Source organism: Lucilia sericata, unplaced genomic scaffold (genome assembly GCF_015586225.1).
Source record: "Lucilia sericata isolate MDLA Ls3-8-SP2 unplaced genomic scaffold, ASM1558622v1 Contig000096F_arrow, whole genome shotgun sequence".
NCBI lineage: Eukaryota > Metazoa > Arthropoda > Insecta > Diptera > Calliphoridae > Lucilia > Lucilia sericata.
In genome coordinates this window covers 141,637-163,988 of record NW_023994128.1, presented here as the reverse complement: position 1 = coordinate 163,988, position 22,352 = coordinate 141,637, and the positions used below count along the sequence as shown (strand labels likewise).

At 31.0% G+C, this 22,352-nt stretch overlaps 1 protein-coding gene across 6 annotated transcripts in view; it reads left to right on the top strand.

Moving 5' to 3' along the window:
- Nucleotides 1–688: 688 nt before the first annotated feature.
- Nucleotides 689–22,352, top strand: part of LOC119599898 (endoplasmic reticulum aminopeptidase 2) — a 77,744-nt gene continuing 56,080 nt past the window's right edge. For 5 of the 6 annotated variants that reach the window (XM_037949832.1, XM_037949831.1, XM_037949828.1 and 2 more), the window contains exons 1-3: nt 689–2,032; nt 3,997–4,361; nt 15,495–16,001. In XM_037949832.1, the coding sequence (XP_037805760.1) occupies nt 15,848–16,001 (154 nt within the window). In that variant the 5' untranslated portion in view covers nt 689–2,032; nt 3,997–4,361; nt 15,495–15,847. Of the gene's footprint in view, nt 2,033–3,996; nt 4,366–15,494; nt 16,002–22,352 lie in introns of all 6 variants that reach the window. The other variant, XM_037949829.1, reaches the window with a different exon arrangement.

The window sequence follows — 22,352 nt, the reverse complement described above, 5'->3', positions numbered from 1 at the left end:
TAACTAACTAACTAACTAACTAACTAACTAACTAACTAACTAACTAACTAACTAACTAACTAACTAACTAACTAACTAACTAACTAACTAACTAACTAACTAACTAACTAACTAACTAACTAACTAACTAACTAACTAACTAACTAACTAACTAACTAACTAACTAACTAACTACTACTAACTAACTAACTAACTACTAACTAACTAACTAACTAACTAACTAACTAACTAACTACTAACTAACTAACTAACTAACTAACTAACTAACTAACTAACTAACTAACTAACTAACTAACTAACTAACTAACTAACTAACTAACTAACTAACTAACTAACAACTAACTAACTAACTAACTAACTAACTAACTAACTAACTAACTAACTAACTAACTAACTAACTAACTGCATCTGGTTCATAAGAATTAGATGTCAGTACCAACAGTAAACAATAAAATAATTCTTTGCTATCTTGAAGACATTTTCGGAAATTGTAATAAATCTGATCAAACTAGTCCGATTCTTATCGTTAATATTTATATGTTTCTTTATCCTTATCAACATTTAGATTGTACCTGTCAAATATAATTTGTTTTTAAAAATCATTTATACTTTTGATCTTTTTTGTCTAAAATATAACACCGAAAGGGGTTGAAATTAAGAATATTATAAAAAAACAAAATTTAAATAATAACAAAACAGGTTCGGAGAAAACTCAAGACAGCAAACATAGGGTATTTTCTAAAATTTTTATTTCAAGTGGTTTTAAAGAAACCCATAAAAATCAACATGCTTTCAAAATTCAACTACAATTCACCCTTCTTTACTTTAAGAGAACCAAAAAGCTAAACAACAAGAAACATTTAAAACCATTTAAAAGATTTTCGCAACCTACATGAAAATAACATGAAAAGTCAACAAAGAAAGAAAGGTTTTGAAAATCAAAAAGTGGAAGGAGAGGGTGAATTTATAATGTTCTACTAAAAAAATGAATAAAAAAAAATACAAAACATGATGATAGATAAACAAAACTAAAAAAAAACAAATTTTTGGGTTAGAAAAAAAAACAAACAAACTAAAATACAGTGTATTCAAAACAAAAAACAAGAAACACAGTAAAAACAACAAGGATGCAGGGTGGCAAATGATGTTAATGGAGATGATGGGGGGAGGTAAATAAAATTGGGTGGTTATTGTAGCAGAGATTACAAAGAACGAGAGAACAACTAGTAAAGCAGACAGAGAGCTTACTTATTTATGGTATATTTTATAAAAAAGAGATTTTAAAAAATATCCTTAAGAGTTATAAGAAGAGAGAAGGTTTTGAATAATTGAGTCGCAATTGAAAATTTTATGTTGCTGATGTTATTATTTTGTAAGCGAAATTCTTACACATACATATTCGCGAGAGTAGTTCTAGAATATTAAGGATTTTTGTTGCTATGATTTTAAAAGTGAGAAAGAAAAACACAACTAAGCAATTTGGTACATATTTTCTGTATTCTCCGTGTAGTTAAATCCTATTGCATATTTTCAGGCATATTTAGAAAGAGTACATCCTTTGTGCTAAACGGTTGTTATATTTTTCATAACTTAAAAAATAATAATTTTATTTTTGTTCTAAAAGAAAAAAAAAAAAAAAGAATATTAAATTACCAAAAAAAGAAAAGTTTAAACAAATACATTTTTATAACATGAATTTTAAATAATATAAATAAACATTTTATGTGTATTTAAATAAATTTTACCTTTAACCACAAACAAATCATACATATCCTGTGTTTCTTTACTTTTATTCAGTCCTTTAAAGTGTGTGCGCCTATTTAAATAATTTATAAAAAAACAAGAAGAAATATACATGCTAATTGCATTAAATTTATAACAAAAGTCAACAATAATTAAATAAACAAATAAACACCTTTAAACATAAATTGCGTTTACTGTTTTCCCAAAAAACTAAAGTTTAAAAAGTTTATGCCCAAGGAAACCTAATAGTTCTACGTAGTTTTAATCTACATCTACAGAAAAAGTTATTGTGAGTGTTTGAAAATAAAATAAAAATCTCTACACAAAATTTGCCTTCGTATATAAAATCAAACAAAAAAAAAAAAAAAAAAAAAACTAATTTTGCACCTTTTTTATATTTGCTTTATAAATGTGTACGTGTTGTATTATATGTGTTGTCATGAAGGGTGTGCAGAAAAACAATTTATTTATATTGTAAATAAGTTTATTTTATCTTTTACAAATATTCCGAAATTAGTTACGAATTTCAATTCAATCTTAAAATGTTCCGATAATAAAAAATTTAATTTTTTTTAGAATTATTTCCATTATTATAGAATATTTAAATTCTACTTAGAAATTGAAGCTTTTTAAACCTAAACATTTCAAATATACAATAAAAATATCGAAATAGTTTATTCTGGTTCTAGATATAGGACCTTATTCATGACAATTTATCACATGTTTATAAGACAATTTATCAAAACTGTTCAATAAACCTTTGATAAATTGTTATGAATAAGGCAGATGGATACCTTTTATATTAAGTGCAAACTTTTATAACGGATTGAATGCCAAGAATTGGAATCGTACTTTTTTAATTTGGACTTAATTTTCTATTTACAATAATCTGAACAGTGGTTTAGAAACGTTTACTTTTGGAAATTATTCGGTATCTCTGGAACTATTGCATATTTTACATCGTTGGAGCTGACAGTTTTAGATGATCGTGGGCCAAATTTCTGCCAGTGGGTAGCTTTACAAAGTTGGTCAATTCGGGTATCACATTTAAAAAAAATCTCAATAATGCATTTAAGATCCAAATGAGCCGAAAGATATTTTAAAGATAAAACTCCGTAGAATACGTAATTTTTTTAAATTTGTAAAAAATACTTTTTAAATGTCAAAATTGTCAGGATCAGGATTAATAAGGGAAATATTAAACTTTAATACTTATCTAATATAACGGTTCTATTATTACAACACCATTTAAGAAAAAGTTTAAAAAATCATAATATAGAGATTTTTTAAAATCACAAATACAAAAATTAATGTAAAATTTGAACGGATGAATTAATGTAAAATTTGAACGGATAAAGAAGTGGGAACAAAATTTTAGATTTCTATAGATCCAAATCTTTCTAAAATAACTAGTTTTCTCGTTATCAATGTACAAATACCGTAATTCCTAAAGCGGGGAAAATGTATTCCAAAAACTGAGTATTTTGATAAAAGTGACCAATGTAATGTTATATACCGCGTGATAGTAAAAAGCCTTTGGATATATTTAAGAAACATATAAGGCTATATAAATATGGAGCCATTATGGGGTTCGGTGCTTTGCGTTTTAAGAATTTTGAACTCAAAGCATGATTTCATTTTACAAATTGATCATGTTTGAATGAGGCTAGTAGGGTTAGATCCTGCTTAAATGAGCCAAATATTATTTTACACGCTTACGCATTAATTTTTCTTTATAAAATTTTTATATAGTCTCGAGGAAAAATGTTTTCTCTAAAAGAAAACGTATATGTACTTTTTTTGGAAAAAAAACCTAACAAATACATGTTGTAACTTTGGACTTTTTATAGGGACAAGGCAACTGCTTGGGAAGTACAGGATTCCCTTTGACAGCCTTTTGACAACTAAGATTTTCTGGAAACCCTTTTTTATTATATACATACATACACACATATTATACTATTCTATATTATTAAAATCGTGTTTTTAAATAACAATATAAAAGGAAAAAAACCTAAATCCTTTTCTCATATTTAACACCAATACACATTTATATGGCAAAATAAAAACTTAATAAAATAACGACATATAAAAAAATTTATTATTTTCTACATTATACTAAAAATAAATTGTGACGTGTTATGATTTAATAGAAAAACTAAACGAAACAATAAAAACCAGACAAAAAATTGAAATTAAATTTAATAATTATAATTATCAATAGTTAAGAATTGTTTTCATTAACAATTTCAGTGTAACCATAAAGAAATCAACCAAACCAATACCCAACAAACCCACCAGCGCTCTTAAAGAACAACCTAGCCAAGGAGCCTTTAAATATTTTACAGTTTTTTTTTCCACACAACTCCTCTCGCACGGCAACATTGTGGTCGTCAGTTTCATCATCATCAGTGTGTTTAATACTTCATACAATATTTGGTGGTTTAATTTCAAGGACTCGCGCCAATTTATATATTGAATTTGTCTGAGGTGTGCGTGTGTATATATTTTTATATAATAAACGCTGGAACGGATTTAAGAGGAGTAAGAGAGAGCGAGTGACTGAAAAGGATATTTATTACTGTGCGTGTAATAATTTAATAATCATAATATTTAATGTGAGTGAGTATTAACATTTTTTGTATGTAATTTAAATACTTATGTTTTTTAGGTGATATAATTATTATAGTTTAATTTGTTGTTAGTGTTTAATATTTATTTTTTTATTTTAAGTGTATTTTTGTGTTTTTTGATAACATATCTGGACTATAGTTCAGAATATAGCATAATCTGGACTATAGTGCAGTCTATAGTCAGGATTATAGAACCCAGAGACTAATCGATATTCTGGACTATAGACCATTCTATAACCTGGACTACAGACCAGTATGTAGTCTGGACTGTAGACAAGGCTATAGTCTGGACTATAGACCAGTTTATAGTCTGAACTGTAGACCATATAGAGCAGTCTATTATTAGGACTAGAGAACCCAGAGACTGGACTATAGACCATTCTATAACCTGGACTATAGACCAGTATATAGTCTGGACTATAGACCAGTATATAGTCTGGACTGTAGACCAGTATATAGTCTGGACTGTAGACCAGACTATAGACTAGGCTATAGTCTGGACTATAGACTAGGCTATAATCTGGACTGTAGACTAGGCTATAGTCTGGACTATAGACTAGGCTCTAGTCTGGACTATAGACTAGACTATAGTCTGCACTATAGACCAGTTTTTAGTCTGGACTGTAGACAAGGCTATAGTCTGGACTGTACCCCAGTCTTTAGTCTGGACTATAGACCAGTTTATAGTCTGAACTGTAGACCATATAGAGCAGTCTATCATCAGGACTATAGAACCCAGAGACTGGACTATAGACCATTCTATAACTTGGACTATAGACCAGTATATAGTCTGGACTGTAGACCAGACTATAGACTAGTCTGGACTATAGACTAGGCTATAATCTGGACTATAGACTGGGCTATAGTCTGGACTATAGACTCGGCTATAGTCTGGACTATAGACTCGACTATAGTCTGGATTATAGACTAGGCTATAGTCTGGACTATAGACCAGTCTTTAGTCTGGACTATAGACTAGTTTTTAGTCTGGACTATAGACAAGTCTTTAGTCTGGACTATAGACCAGTTTTTAGTCTGGACTATAGACCAGGCTATAGTCTGAACTATAGACCAGTCTTTAGTCTGGTCTATAGACCAGTCTATAATCTCGATTATGACCAGTATTTACTTTAACTATATACATTTTTAGTAATATTACAATCTCGTTCTTAAATGAATTTATTAAAATAAAACGTATTTGTGTTAATTCCATCATCCTAGCCGATTTATATATTAAATAAATTCTTCAAGGAAAATTGTTGTTCACAAATAAAATTGCTTGCGTATAATTTCCTTTACGTAATACAACTTTAATTAAATCTGCTCATAAACAGTAAATAACCATTAAAAATAATCTTTTAAAATGTAATTTATGTCAAATTTCATCCTGTTGAATTTCCAAAAATTGAAGAAAAAAAAACATATTCAATCAATAAAGCAAACTCAATTTTATAAGTACTTATACACTTCTAAATCGAATATAAAATCATACCTAAACAATTCCATCATCAGGAATAACAACATCGATAATAACAGCAACGTCCTCGTCAACGCAAAAAAGGAAGTTTAAGGAAATACTCAACAAACACACACGTCAAGTAAATTGAATGCATACAAAAGCTGCAGGCATTTAGAGCAGCAAATAAACAAACAACACTGCAGCAACAAATATGAAGAAAACAACCAACAACAAGAGCAACAAAAATACATTAACAAAACCCACAAAATACAATACATTTAACATGCCACCACCACTTAAAACTCCTGCTCCTATTAAAAATACAATAAATTGTTTTTCATAGAAATCAGGGCTTCTTTTACTGGAGCTGCAGCAACTACAACCACATCATTTTCCTGTCAATACTTTGGTTTCCTTAGAATGAAAAAAGCATAAAAATGTTGCAATAATAAAAAAGCCGAAATAAGAACACAGCATTAACAATGAGAAATAGAAAAAACAACAAATAGAAAATAAACAGGAATAAATACAGGCACAACATTTAAAACAACTTGAACGAAAATCAAAAGCTGTTGTTATTGTTGCTCGAGCAGCAACGTCAGCATCAGCAAAAGCAACCAACATAAGATTGTATTCAAGTAGAAGCAGAAGTTGCAACAATATAAATTTCATATCAACACATATACCATCAAGTATCCTTTTTTTTGTATATAAAAAACACATATACACAGTAACACTTACTCCTGGAACATAGTACATATTCATTTGTGCAGTTCAACGGCCGCTCTACATGTTGCTCATTTCATTTACCAACAGATGATGATGACGATGATGGTGTTTCATAAATGCTTTTCATATTCATATTGTTGTTGTTGCTGTTAGTTCTTATTTTCATCATCCTTTGTTGCCTATAGTTTCTTGTTGTTATTGTTTTACAGGTTATAGTTGAATACCTTTTACCTGTATATGTAGGGGGAGTTTCATAAATAACCCAGTTCAACAAACATTTAAAAAATTTTAAAACTCAGTATAGTTTTCTAATACGAATGTGTACTCAAAATTTCTCTATCGTTTCAGACTTTGGGGCTATCGTAATTTCTGAGATACTGTCGACTTTGAAATAAATCATCCTCTCCCTTCTTTAGCGCAACTCAATCCTTTATAAGAGTATACCTTGGTCTATGGATTAAAAATTTGTTAGCCTGTGTAATCGTTCATGTTTTTTAGGTCTTTTAAGATTTTAACAATATTTAATGACCTATATACCTGTCTATAGTTTGGCCTATATACCAGTCTATAATTTGGCCTGTAGAACAGTCCATAGTACGACAGTCTATAGTATGGCCTATAGTATATAGTATGGCCTATAGAGCAGTCTATACTCTGGCCTATATTCCAGTCTATAGTATGGCCTATAGACCAGTCTAAAGTCTGATATCTATACAAGTCTATAGTCTAACATTCTTATATATAAGTCTATAGTGTGACATATAGACCTCTCTACAGTCCGGTATATATACCAGTCTGTAGTCTGGCATGTAGACCGGTCTATAGTATGGCCTATAGATCAGTCTATAGTCCGGCCTTTAGACCAGTCTATAGTCTGGCCTATAGACTTCTCTACAGTCCGGTATATATACCAGTCAGTAGTCTGGCCTGTAGACCGGTCTATAGTGTGCTCATAGATCGGTACATAATCTACTCATAGACCAGTCTATAGTCTGTTCGTAGACCAGTCTATAGCCTGCATATACCAGTCGATAGTCTGTTCATAGCCCAGTCTATAGTCTAGCCAAAACACCAGTCTATAGTATGGCCTATAGATCAGTCTATAGTCTGGCCTATAGACCAGTCTATAGTCTGGCCTATAAATCAGTCTATAGTCTGGCCTATAGACCAGTCTATAGTCTGGCCTATAGACCAGTCTATAGTCTAGCCTATAAATCAGTCTATAGTCTGGCCTATAGACAAGTCTATAGTCTGGCCTATAGACAAGTCTATAGTCTGGCCTATAGACAAGTCTATAGTCTGGCCTATAGACAAATCTATAGTCTGGTGAGCTCATAGACCAGTCTATAGCCTGCATATGCCAGTCGATAGTCTGTTCATAGCCCAGTCTATAGTCTAGTCAATACACCAGTCTATAGTATGGCCTATCTATTGTCTAACCAGTCTATAGTCTGAACAATAGACCAGTCTATAGTCTGTAGTCTATCGACCAGTCTACAAATGTACGTATATTTCGGCCAACATCATACAACATGACAATGTATATTTTGAAAAGTATATTTAATTCAACTATTTTGTGAGTCAACAAAAATTTTAAATTCAATTTTTTATGTACATTACAAAAACTTTCATTAACAAAGTTAATTTTAGTTTTATGAAACCTTTGATAACTTTGGTTGGTAAAACTATTATAATAAGTAAATAGGTTTGAAAAGTTATTCTCTTCTTTAAGCTAAACTTTTAGATTTTAACAACAAGCTTTAACAAACCAATTAAAATTTAAATTTACCATAATTTCTCATGAAACTCCACTTATAAGCAAAAAAGTCTACTACAAGAAGTGGGAAGAAATAAAAAAAAAACACCACTTTTTTAACCTGCTCCTTTTTGTGTAATTTGTGTTTTACAAAAAGGACATCTTCACTTTAAAGATTTATAAATGATGCCTTTAACACAAAGTGTAATTAGATGAAGTTGACTTCATAAAGTTCTTCATAAAATAAAATAGAACGAACATGCATACACATGTATATAAATGCATTTAAGCAGCCAGTAAAAATGTAAGAAAAAAAAACAAGAAAATAAGGAGTCTTTAATTTTTCGTTTTACATTTCTTCTTATTTCACACAAAAAACGTCTATTATTAAAATGTAGTGAGTACATTAACATATTAACATACACCTGCAAATATACACACATACTCAAATACCTTTATGTAAATATGCAATGCTTTTACATTTATCTAGACTCTGTGTAAAATGCATTCATTTGCATTCCTTTTGATTACAGGAAATTTCTATTTGTTAAAAAGAATTCCTTTTTCTTACAAATCAAAGTAAATAATGTTCTTTTTATGGATTTTTTTCTATATAGAACTGGGTCGCTTTGCTTTTGCTTTGTTAAAATAAAATAAGAAAATTTGCTGTTTTTTTTACGCTTTTGTCAGTAGTAATCTTATTGAAAACTACATTTATGTTTTAAGCACAAATACAAAACATGATCCATTTGAATACTTAAAAAGTTGTGTAAAAAAATATGTTTCTCTAGATTCAATAAAAGTTTTACAATTGCTAAGAAAACACTGTGTAAAAGATTATTTTTGCAATTTAAGAAATATAGGTTATTCTATCTATTGTTAAGCATTGGGACAGTGGAGCGTATGAAAATTTGTTATATTTTGTTGATATATTTTAATGATTATACGTTACAGTGAACTCGCTGAAATGAATTTATGTGAACATGTGCAGCTATTTTTGAAAGTTTCTATAATATTGAACCTAGAAACATAAAATGTAAAATCAAAGGTCAAAGAAACTATAAGATGGAACTTTTTTTTGGTACTTTTTCGTTCTTCAAATGGTACCTTGTGAATTTTCCTTAATGTGAAACTAAAACACATAAAACTAATACAAGAGAGAACATTTAGGTCGATTTTTGTTCTTAAAATTATACTTTTTTCAATTTTCTTTAATATTGAATCTAGAAACTTAAATTTTAACATGAAGAGTCTTGACTAAATGAGAAACTATTTAATAATTTTCTGTAATATTGAACCTAGGAGCATGAAACTAAACATACGCAATCCTGATTGAATGACAATTTATAAGAAGACAGTTTTGTAACTTTGTATACACTTCACATTCATCAGAGGGGTATAACTATGTATATACGTTTGTCGTTCCGTTTGTAATTTGTACAATATGATTTTCCGATACCTTATAGATAGCTATGTCCGACTGTCTGTCCATCCTGTCTGTCTGTCTGTCCTATTGAAAATTAGCAAAATAGGTGAATAAATAACAGAGATGTGAGCAAAAATCCGAGACAACCTCTGAAAATTTCGTCAAAAAATAAAAATTTGTTCATGCTTTGAAAGAAAAGCAACAACACATTGCTTATTGGAAAAAAGTATGTTTAGTTGTGTGTTAGTTTCATTGTTTTCCGTACATATTTTTGTTGTTTGTTTCGTTTGGCGTTGTTGTTGTTTGTTTCTCATTACGTTTATATTTTCCACAATGTAAATTTGCGATTTTATTCTGGTTCCTGATAGATAGCATTTGTCTGTCTGTATGCCGCCCCGGACATGTTATCCTTGATGATAGATCCCATCTTGGTATATTGCAATCCGGGGGTAGATAGGTGCTACCAATACCTCTAGTCGGCCGGGACTATAAATTGGTGTTTACAGTTTACTGCCTGGCTTAGTCCTTACATAAACTGGAAAGAGGTCTAACCAGAGAACCACATAATCTGGTACTGGTCCTGTCTGGTCAGTTGGTTGAGGTTCCTTCGGGATCCACGTAGTGGTTGTGGTTAAAACCCAAATTCGCGGGAAGAGTGAGTTGCGGTTAAAAGACTGATGTAAGGTAAAGTCAATATTTCGGGATAAGTTCGGTGCTGTTGCCGAAGCAACAGATACCCCACAGAGGAGCCGCTGTGGGACTAAGCGTTGGAAATGGGTTGGTGTCAATTGTATATGATACGGGATGAATGTAGAGGTATGCGGGCCTCACTCCACCCGTATATATAAATGAGTGTGTCGTATGTTTTTCTCTTATGAATGTGTCGGATAAATGAGAAGTGTGCTGGGTTGAATGATGATGGATAAAAGGTATCATATACAAGTGATACCTTTGAATTTTCCTTCCTTGTACAGATATGTTCAGAGTAAACTCTGTTCATATCAGAATTACCACATCGTGCCACTGTGAGTAAGAACAAAGATGGATTCGTACTTCGGTCTACCGGTTACGTCTCTAGGTGCTGTTGCCGAATCAACAGAGGCCATCCCATCTGCGTGGTTGCTCAAGTACTCGAGCAAAGTGCTTGTACATGGACCGGCTTTATCCATGTAAAAAATTGCGACCTGCGTGTAAGATACACAAAGGGGCAGTGGTGAGTTGTTTACTTTTTACTCACCCAGTGGTTGAAAAAGTACCACCGTGAGATAGGGCTACACGCCAGGTACTCACGTAAAGCACTTCGACATTCTTGTCTGTCTGTATATGTGTTCAAACAAATTTTCTAAGAACCCCAAATATCCTTGTGCTCAAAATCATCAATAATTCTATCAGACTTCCTTTCGAGAAAATCAGAAAAATCGGTCTATACAAAAAGCAGATATGAACGATTTATTTTAAAGTCATTTATGAGCCGATCCTCATGAAACTTGGTGTAGTGATGGTAGTTCTTACAGAACTCGCTCAAGTCAAATTTCATTCCAATACTTTTCAGCCATTCGCTTTTTCCGTTCGGGCGCTCATGATTTCCTCAGGCTGACCCCAGGCCTTACTTGATGGTCTTAGAATCTAATAAGGACCTACCTACTAATAAGGACCTACCAACCAATATTTTCATGTATAACAAACGGCATAACAAAATTAATATACCACCCCCCACCATCATTTTTGTTGGTGGTTATAAAAACACAACTTAAAACAAAAGAAAACTTTATAGACATTTTTGCAATAAAAGAGCCAAAGGACCTGGTAGGAAGAGCAAAAAATAAAAAAATGGGAATAAGAAATTACAAATGTATAAGGTAGCTGATGATGCTGTTAGCTTTTCAAAAAGATCTCAAGTGGCCATTATAATAAAGAATTGAAGAAAGACTCTAAAAGTGTAGACGATTAATAGGATGGTGGATTCTTTGGTTGGCCAGCTTGGTAAGTTTGTAGGTTTTGGTTGACTTGCTTTTGACTTTTCACGTGGTTTGTTAAAACAAGTATTGATTCAAAAACAAACATACAATTCTTTAACTGTGGTGAAAAAAGAAATCAAAAAGTTCTTGCAATTGTATTTATATAGAAGTGGCCCCATTAGACCTTTTTATTTTTTAAAAACTTAACAAGGAAAAACATAAAAAACTTATTTATTGTTTTTACCTTACCTTATACACTCAAGTTGTCTACAAAGGTTATTCAAAAGGATGAATTTTTGTAAAATGGTAAAAACATTATAATGCATTTTTATTGCAACTCAAGAGTGTCTACAAATGTTTGTTTGAAAAATAGAAAACAAAACAAATAAAATATCATACTTTCTTCTATAAAAAAATGAATTACATATTTGTCATTGTAAATAAATATGGCCAACTTAGGGCAATTAATTGTTTCTTTTGGTGGCATTTGACCAAATATAAAATGAGGTAATTTTAAATTTGTTTGCCATTCAAGGTTATTAAAAACACTTATACTTACTTTGTGTATAATATAAATTGTACAACATTATGCCGAAATTAATAAACCACAAAATTTACATAGTAATTGAATCATTTTCTTTATATTATTGTTTATTTTTGATGTTTGACTAAATATTTACCTCTGTGGTAAGGAAATTAAAATATGTTATACACGTATTTCTATTTTAGGGTAAAATGGGCTATAATAAGGTTCAACTTAAGTGGAAATTTGGAATATTCCAATACTGTATTTATTATTCTCAGTTATAGATCCAGGATTGTTTCATTTTAAATTTATCTAACAGTATTTAATATTGTGACAAATCGAGCATCTGATTCCTTAATATTTCCATCACACATGAATATTGATGAAGCAACACGATCTGTCGCACATATGTGTGTTAAGAGGTTAAGTTCCTCAACTAACTCTATTAGAACGGCTCCATTCAAAGTTTGCTACTAGATTTGGATTAGGCGAGTTATTCATGTTTTGCCTCATTACCCTCAATCTACAAGGGGCTTGGTCTATAATGGCAAATGTCATCTGTCATCTGAAAAAGAGTTGGTAGGGTTTGAAGTTTGACATAGAAGGTCATTTAGAAAGGTATGAAAAGAAAGAATAAGACATAGAGTTGGAGAAAGAACAGAGTCTTGCTGTACCCCTTGAATTTATATTGAACTCGTATAATCCGATCCCTGAAAAAGCTCAATATAAATATAATTTTTTGACCCTATAAAGTATACATATATGTATGTATGTATGTATGTATGTATGTGCATAAGTATATTCCGAGTCCTTATATATAGCGGAGTCGATTTAGCTATGTCCGTCTGTCTTTCCTCTGAAAATTTCATTAAAAATGAGATATTTTGTAAAAATTTTAAAAAATACTAAATAAACTATTTAAATATGCAAATTGGGTGTTATTTGTAACTCTGGTACCATTATTTTTTTTTTATTATTTTTGGTACTTTTTCGTTATGTACTTCTTCGTGTACAGCCCAGAGTATATGAGTAACTGTAAAATGGGACTTTTTGGTACTTTTTCGTTCTTCAAAAGGTTCTTTCTGAATTTTTAATACTATTGAACCTTGAAACAAAAAATTAGGCATGTAGAGCCCAGTATAAGAGAGAACCTATAAAATAGGAATTTTTGGTACTTTTTCGTCCTTTAAGTGGTACTTTTTGAGTTTTATATAATATTGAACCTAGAAACATGAAATTAAACATGAAGAGCCCGGACTAAATGAGAACCTATAAAAGCGGACTTTTTGGTACTTCTTGAATTTTTTATTATATTGAATCTAGAAACATAAAATTAAATATTCAGGGTCATGAATGAATGAAAATCGGACGAAAGTTTCTTTTGGTACTTTTTCGTTCTTCAACTGGTACTTATTTGTTTTTATGCAATATTGAAGCTAGAAACATATAATCCGATATACATATATCCTAATGGAATGATTATTTTTTTTGTACTTTTTGAATATGGAACGCAAAATTAAACATGAATTAAAATTGAAAAGAGGAGTATCTGTTACTTTCATCAAATGGTACTTTTTTTCTGAATTATCGAATAGGAAGGATCCTGATGGAATGAAAATTTATAATAGTTAACTTTTTGGTACTTTTTCGTTCTTTAATTGATACTTTTTGAATATTTTTTAATATTAAACCTAGAAATATAGGATTAAACACGCAGCGTTCTGATTGAATGAAAATCTATAAAAGCTGACTTCCTGGTAATTTTTCTTTTTTCATCTAGCATATGATATGACACTATGATAAAGGGCACACAAAGGGAAAAAAGCCGTTTTAAAGTTATATACGTTTGGAACCAAATTGACACCAAAGTGTTTATAATTTTTCATTAAAATTCGTGTCAAAGTATGAACGGATAGTTATCAATTTAACAACAAAAACACACGACGTTATCAAATCAGAAAAAATATAATAAATAATACATGACGTAGTCAAATCATAAATGCTAATTCGATCTACGACTGATGGCGGCTAACAACAAAAATTAATTTTTTTATAATATTTATTTATTTATATGGAGGGTTTCTTTTCCGAATGAAAACGATGTGTTATGTGACAACGCTATGGTGTCAAAAAGAACGTTGCGTTGTCCAAATGTGTTGTTGCAAGGACAACGATGCATTGTCAAAATGACAACGGTGATTGTCAAAATGATGGGTGTTATTTAAATTTTATAAACATCCGTTGTCTTAATGTTAACAAACGTGATAAGTTCATTTTTGACAACGGATTGTATCAATTTCGGTACTTTCTACCGGTTTTTTCCCTCTGTGTATAAATATAAGATTCGGCACAGAAATATATAGAACTCTTTTGAAATTTTATACGCTTTAAAAGAATAAATGTGTACTTAATCACAGTTTCAAACATTTTATATATTTTATTTCAAACAAAAAACTATTTCATGTAGTGCTTTTTTCCTAGTCTTCCTAGAAGTTTATTTACTTACTTCACTACTTAATATTAAAACGGATGTTATAAAAATGTCCATAATTGGATAAAAAAAGGAAAACAATAGATTTACCAATAGTCATATACAACTAACTAAGGTTGTGTTTATTTTTATTGTATTATAACATAAAATTACCTTGTTATAAAATACTACAGTTTATAGTTGTAATAAATCTAAACAGCTCTACGCAAAACCCTGAATGTCGAAAGAAAACATATCAAATTTGTTTGTAACACTTTGATGGTAAAGAACCCAATGTTAGACATTTACTTGGTTTATTTATTTAAAAAGGAAGTTGAATTATTCAAAATTTTCTTACTACAGTATTGGGTTACAAATGTCACATATAACCACAACGAATGAACTAAGTAGTCATGATTAATGTCATGTCAGATTTAGTTTCAGTGTCTTTATAAAAGTCTTTGGTTGAAATTATTTAACAGTTATAGGTTTGGAAAATTAAACCCATTTGGTTTAAATAATCCATCAAATTTTATTGCCTTTATTTCAAGGTGACAAATCAGTTGCTTCAAGGTTGTAGATAAACTAATTGTGCTACAAACTTTGTTAAATTAGACATGAATAAATGATTAATCGCTTTGATATATTACTCTAAATAAAGTTGGAAAAGTAATGCGTGTCGCATGAAATTTATTTAAAAATAGTTAAAATTTAGATAAGTTAGACAATTATAAATTAAAACACATTAAATAGTAATAAAATTAATTTCTCTTTAACTTATTTTTTCTTTTCAGATATTGGACCAATTTTGCACCTTTTATCCCACTTTACAACAAATATCATTTACACCTCTAGTTCTAGTCTAAACTTTTTTAGTAGAATATTTAACAAAAACAACTAAAACCCAAAAAGAAATTTTAAAATTTTATCAAAATTCAACACCAAAATCCACTGTCATTAAAGTAGCATTAGTTATACCAGTAAACAACACACCTAATTGCAACACTAGTCTAAAATCTAAACTCAACATACCACAGATACTTAATACTTACTACTCTACTCCTGTACTCCTCCACATCAACATACCTACAAGTCTCTTGTGTCGTACATTTAGTTAAATAGAAAAATTGGTTTCAAAATTGGTCAAATGTTATGTTGCGGTTTTTGTTGTGGCAACATGTCAAAACGAGACTACAAAGTGGCCACAATGGATGGCATAGAACTCGAGCCGTTGGGCGGCGAAAAAATGGATAAGGACAAGGAAAAGGATAAAGAAAAACAAACTAATGGTGTAACATTTGGTAAGTTTTTCAAAAATATATCATTATACTGTCTTTAGATTAAAATATTATGACACTTCAGAAAAAAGAATCAAAAGAATCATTGTCATGAGAACATTTAATAAATTTAAGTAGAAATAAAAGAAAAACCTGAAAAATATTAATTAAAACTTCAAAAATTGTCCACAGAAATTATGAAAGGTAGACGCTTTGGAATTTGCAATTTCAAAGGGGGCAAGAATGTTTCCTTTCTCTTTTCTTTTATCAAGTTTTTTTTTGTGTATTTATTTGAGTTGTTATTGCATGTGTTTTAATATTCACCGTCGTCTGTTGATATTCCCTTAAATGCTTTTATTCATTTCATAATTAAGTTAAGAACCCTTAAGTGGTTCTTTCTTAATTTTTTTTCCATCTGATGTTTTGCACTCCCTTACTTTTCCTTTCAACATCTCACAGCATTCAGTGTCGTTCACGTCGTCATCAACCAAAACAAGGACAACAATAGCGTGTGCAACATCGGCAACATCAACAGCGACAACATAAACAACAAAATCGTTTTCATGTTGATGCTTTAATGAAGAAAATGCTATAGATGCGCTTTGGATCAGAGATCTAATAGAATGTTAACAATAAATTAGGGACCATTCTCGGAATTTTAAACTAGAACTGAACTAGAACTGAACTAGAACTGAACTAGAACTGAACTAGAACTGAACTAGAACTGAACTAGAACTGAACTAGAACTGAACTAGAACTGAACTAGAACTGAACTAGAACTGAACTAGAACTGAACTAGAACTGAACTAGAACTGAACTAGAACTGAACTAGAACTGAACTAGAACTGAACTAGAACTGAACTAGAACTGAACTAGAACTGAACTAGAACTGAACTAGAACTGAACTAGAACTGAACTAGAACTGAACTAGAACTGAACTAGAACTGAACTAGAACTGAACTAGAACTGAACTAGAACTGAACTAGAACTGAACTAGAACTGAACTAGAACTGAACTAGAACTGAACTAGAACTGAACTAGAACTGAACTAGAACTGAACTAGAACTGAACTAGAACTGAACTAGAACTGAACTAGAACTGAACTAGAACTGAACTAGAACTGAACTGAACTAGAACTGAACTAGAACTGAACTAGAACTGAACTGAACTAGAACTGAACTAGAACTGAACTAGAACTGAACTAGAACTGAACTAGAACTGAACTATAACTGAACTAGAACTGAACTAGAACTGAACTAGAACTGAACTAGAACTGAACTAGAACTGAACAAGAACTGAACTAGAACTGAACTAGAACTGAACTAGAACTGAACTAGAACTGAACTAGAACTGAACTAGAACTGAACTAGAACTGAACTAGAACTGAACTAGAACTGAACTAGAACTGAACTAGAACTGAACTAGAACTGAACTAGAACTGAACTAGAACTGAACTAGAACTGAACTAGAACTGAACTAGAACTGAACTAGAACTGAACTAGAACTGAACTAGAACTGAACTGAACTAGAACTGAACTAGAACTGACTAGACTGAACTAGAACTGAACTAGAACTGAACTAGAACTGAACTAGAACTGAACTAGAACTGAACTAGAACTGAACGAGAACTGAACTAGACTGAACTAGAACTGAAACTAGAACTGAAACTAGAACTGAACTAGAACTGAACTAGAGCTGAACTAGAACTGAACTAGAACTGAACTAGAACTGAATACTAGAACTGACTAGAACTGAACTAGAACTGAACTAGAACTGAACTAGAACTGAACTAGAGCTGAACTAGAACTGAACTAGAACTGAAACTAGAACTGAACTAGAACTACTAGAACTGAACTAGAACTGAACTAGAACTGAACTAGAACTGCACTAGAACTGACTAGAACTGAACTAGAACTGAACTAGAACTGAACTAGAACTGAACTAGAACTGAACTAGAACTGAACTAGAACTGAACTAGACACTGAACTGAAAGAACTGAACTGAACAGAACTGAACTAGAACTGAACCTAGAACTAACTGAACTAGAACTGAACTAGAACTGAACTAGAACTGAACTAGAACGACTAGAACAACTAGAACTGAACTAGAACTTAACTAGAACTGAACTAGAACTAAACTGAAAAAGTTAAAATTGCCATAATATTTCGTTTTTAAAAAGTTTAAAATACTACTCCTTTAAATTTATGCCACATTTACATGCAAAAATGCGAATATTTACCCTTAACGTTTTGTAAAACATCAGGCACATTTAAATGACTGTATATGTTCTGGTAACATTCCTTTTGTGACAACAATTGCTTAATTGCACGCGTTTCTGTGTGTAAAATCGTCATCATCGTTATTCTTCTCATCGGGGTTTGTTGTTTTGAATGCATTGTTTAAATATTTTCACCTATTTTATTATGAATGTAATTTCTTTTTTCAGTTTTTTTTCAGGCTTATGAGTTGAGTATAGAAAACTAAAGAGTTTTCAAAAATATACAAATAAATGTGGAAAAATCCCCTTGGCATTTCTATGCGATTTTATGTTATGCCAGTCTTAATAATAAAACCATTATCATTCTAGTCATCCATGCTAAACATTAAATTATTTATGTTTGAATGTGAGGTGTTTTATTTCCCAAATGAAGAAAACACATAATTTAAGATTATATTAAAACATTAAGCAAAATATACATATATATATTCATATTTCAGTACTTAAGGAACTGGGGAATGTAAGGAAACTGTGATGGGCAAATTATAGAGCGATATTCTACTTATATGTTTAACGATGTTTTATAAATTTAGACACATTTTAAACAGAATACGACATTTATTATTCCCATCACTGTATGTTTTTATCGAATTTTTGCCACAAAGTTAATCACACAAATTGAATACAAATTCAAACACATAAATCAGACATATTAAAAATGAAGAAATTGAATAAAAAAAACTTATTATGAACTAAAATTTAATATAACTAAAATTGAAATTTAAACTTTCCCTAAAAAACCTACCATTGCAATGCATTGCAAAGAATGAGTCGCCATATTTTTTCTCTGATTTTTTTGCTTGTTACGACAACGCGGTGAATAAACCACTATACCAGCAAAATTTTATCCTCCTACCAATTGTCTAGCTTTCATTTCTCTTCCTTTGGAATTCAATACTGTCAGTCTGTCTCACATACAACATACAGGCAGTCTTCGCAGTTAGAGACGTCTAAGGGGAATATTATTTTATTTTATTTTATTGCCAAAAGGCCTTTGTTTGTTACAGATTTACATAAAAAATATCTACTTGTAACAAATTAAAAAGGTGTCTTTTAAGGAAGTCGTGTTGCTGTTTAACATCCTTTTTACGGTTTGTTAAATAAAGTTTTTTCTTCTTTAAATTGTCGTCTCAAAATTTTAGACAATAATGGGAAAATAGAAGAAGAAAATAAGAGAATTGAAAACTTTGACTGTTGTTCGATTAACATGTCTAAATGCCAGATTAAGATTTTATATTTTCATTAAAAAAAATTACAATAAATATTTAAAATTTGACAAGGAAAAACACAAAAGACAAGTGGTTGTAGGCAATAATAATAATTGAAATGTGTTATTTGTAAAGAAGTTTAGAAATCTATAAAGTAATAACAATACAGAATGAATAACAGTTTATGCGGCGTATGAGTAGTATGACAAGGAATATTAAATATTTATAATACGCCACCATTTGTAATCATTTATTAAAATTTATGTTAAAATACTAGTTCTATTCTAGTTAAGCTACTAGAACTGAACTAGAACTGAACTAGAACTGAACTAGAACTGAACTAGAACTGAACTAGAACTGAACTAGAACTGAACTAGAACTGAACTAGAACTGAACTAGAACTGAACTAGAACTGAACTAGAACTGAACTAGAACTGAACTAGAACTGAACTAGAACTGAACTAGAACTGAACTAGAACTGAACTAGAACTGAACTAGAACTGACTGAACTAGAACTGAACTAGAACTGAACTAGAACTGAACTAGAATTGAACTAGAACTGAACTAGAACTGAACTAGAACTGAACTAGAACTGAACTAGAATTGAACTAGAACTGAACTAGAACTGAACTAGAACTGAACTAGAACTGAACTAGAACTAGAACTGAACTAGAACTGAACTAGAACTGAACTAGAAATGAACTAGAACTGAACTAGAACTGAACTAGAACTGAACTAGAACTGAACTAGAACTGAACTAGAACTGAACTAGAACTGAACTAGAACTGAACTAGAACTGAACTAGAACTGAACTAGAACTGAACTAGAACTGAACTAGAACTGAACTAGAACTGAACTAGAACTGAACTAGAACTGAACTAGAACTGAACTAGAACTGAACTAGAACTGAACTAGAACTGAACTAGAACTGAACTAGAACTGAACTAGAACTGAACTAGAACTGAACTAGAACTGAACTAGAACTGAACTAGAACTGAACTAGAACTGAACTAGAAGAGACTGAACTAGAAACTGAACTAGAACTGACTGAAACTGAACTAATGAACTAGAAAATAGAACTGAACTAGAACTGAACTAGAACTGAACTAGAACTGAACTAGAACTGAACTAGAACTGAACTAGACTGAACTAGAACTGAACTCGAACTGAACTAGAACTGCACTAGAACTGAACTAGAACTGAACTAGAACATGAACTAGAACTGAACTAGAACTGAACTAGAAACTGAACTAGAACTGAACTAGAACTGAACTAGAACTGAACTAGAACTGACTAGGAACTGAACTAGAACTGAACTAGAACTGAACTAGAACCTCGAACTGAACTGAACCTAGAACTGAACTAGAACTGAACTAGAACTGAACTAGAACTGAACTAGAACTGAACTAGAACTGAACTAGAACTGAACTAGAACTGAACTAGAAACTGAACCTAGAACTGAACTAGAACTGAAACTGAACTAGAACTGAACTAGAAGAACTAGAACTGAACTAGAACTGAACTAGAACTGAACTAGAACTAGAACTGAACTAGAACTGAACTAGAACTGAACTAGAACTGAACTAGAACTGAACTAGAACTGAACTAGAACTGAACTAGAACTGAACTAGAACTGAACTAGAACTGAACTAGAACTGAACTAGAACTGAACTGAACTGAACTGAACTAGAACTGAACTAGAACTGAACTAGAACTGAACTAGAACTGAACTAGAACTGAACTAGAACTGAACTAGAACTGAACTAGAACTGAACTAGAATTGAACTAAGAACTGAACTAGAACTGAACTAGAACTGAACTAGAACTGAACTAGAACTGAACTAGAACTGAACTAGAACTGAACTAGAACTGAACTAGAACTGAACTAGAACTGAACTAGAACTGAACTAGAACTGAACTAGAACTGAACTAGAACTGAACTAGAACTGAACTAGAACTGAACTAGAACTGAACTAGAACTAGAACTGAACTAGAACTGAACTAGAACTGAACTAGAACTGAACTAGAACTGAACTAGAACTGAACTAGAACTGAACTAGAACTGAACTAGAACTGAACTAGAACTGAACTAGAACTGAACTAGAACTGAACTAGAACTGAACTAGAACTGAACTAGAACTGAACTAGAGCTAGAACTGAACCGAACTAGAACTAAACTAAAATTATGCTTACAAATACTTAAAATATATATTGTGCCATTCTGCCTATACCTATTATTATTTGCCTATTTAAAATTCATAAAATCAATCTTTATTTTAAAAAATATGTTTTCTTATATTCATATATTAGAAAAACTTACTTTTACACCTACTCACACCTTCATAAATAATATTAAGGTAGTTTAAGTCATAATAAAAACACTTAAAAAAAGAGGGTGAAATTTTTCCACTCAATTGAAAACGACAAATCAGTTTTTGTATTCGTGCTGTTAGCAAAAAAATATTGCAGAAGAAAATATAATCATAATTGGTAGACCGTGCTTAAGAGCACTTTGTTTCATTTTAGAAAATCGAATGCTGATGCCGTTGTTGTTTTAATGTAAAAAGGCCCACTTGAATAAAACCGACTAATTAAAAATGAAATGTAATCGACCGTTATACAAGTGTAATTGGTTGTTGGTTTTGTTGCTATGATGTTGTTAATTGCCAATATTCACATACACGAACAAAAAGTTTTCTGGATTCTGAAAAGTAGAAGAGTAAGAGGACAGTAGAATCATAAAATCAAATCATAATGACCTTTGACTTGTTTAAAACACTTCTATACACGCCAGCAACATTACCATCCCTCGCCGCCCCTAGAAATATGAATTTATAGTAGTTAAAGGTGAATGAACGAATTCACAATTAAATATGTGGAAAGAAATTA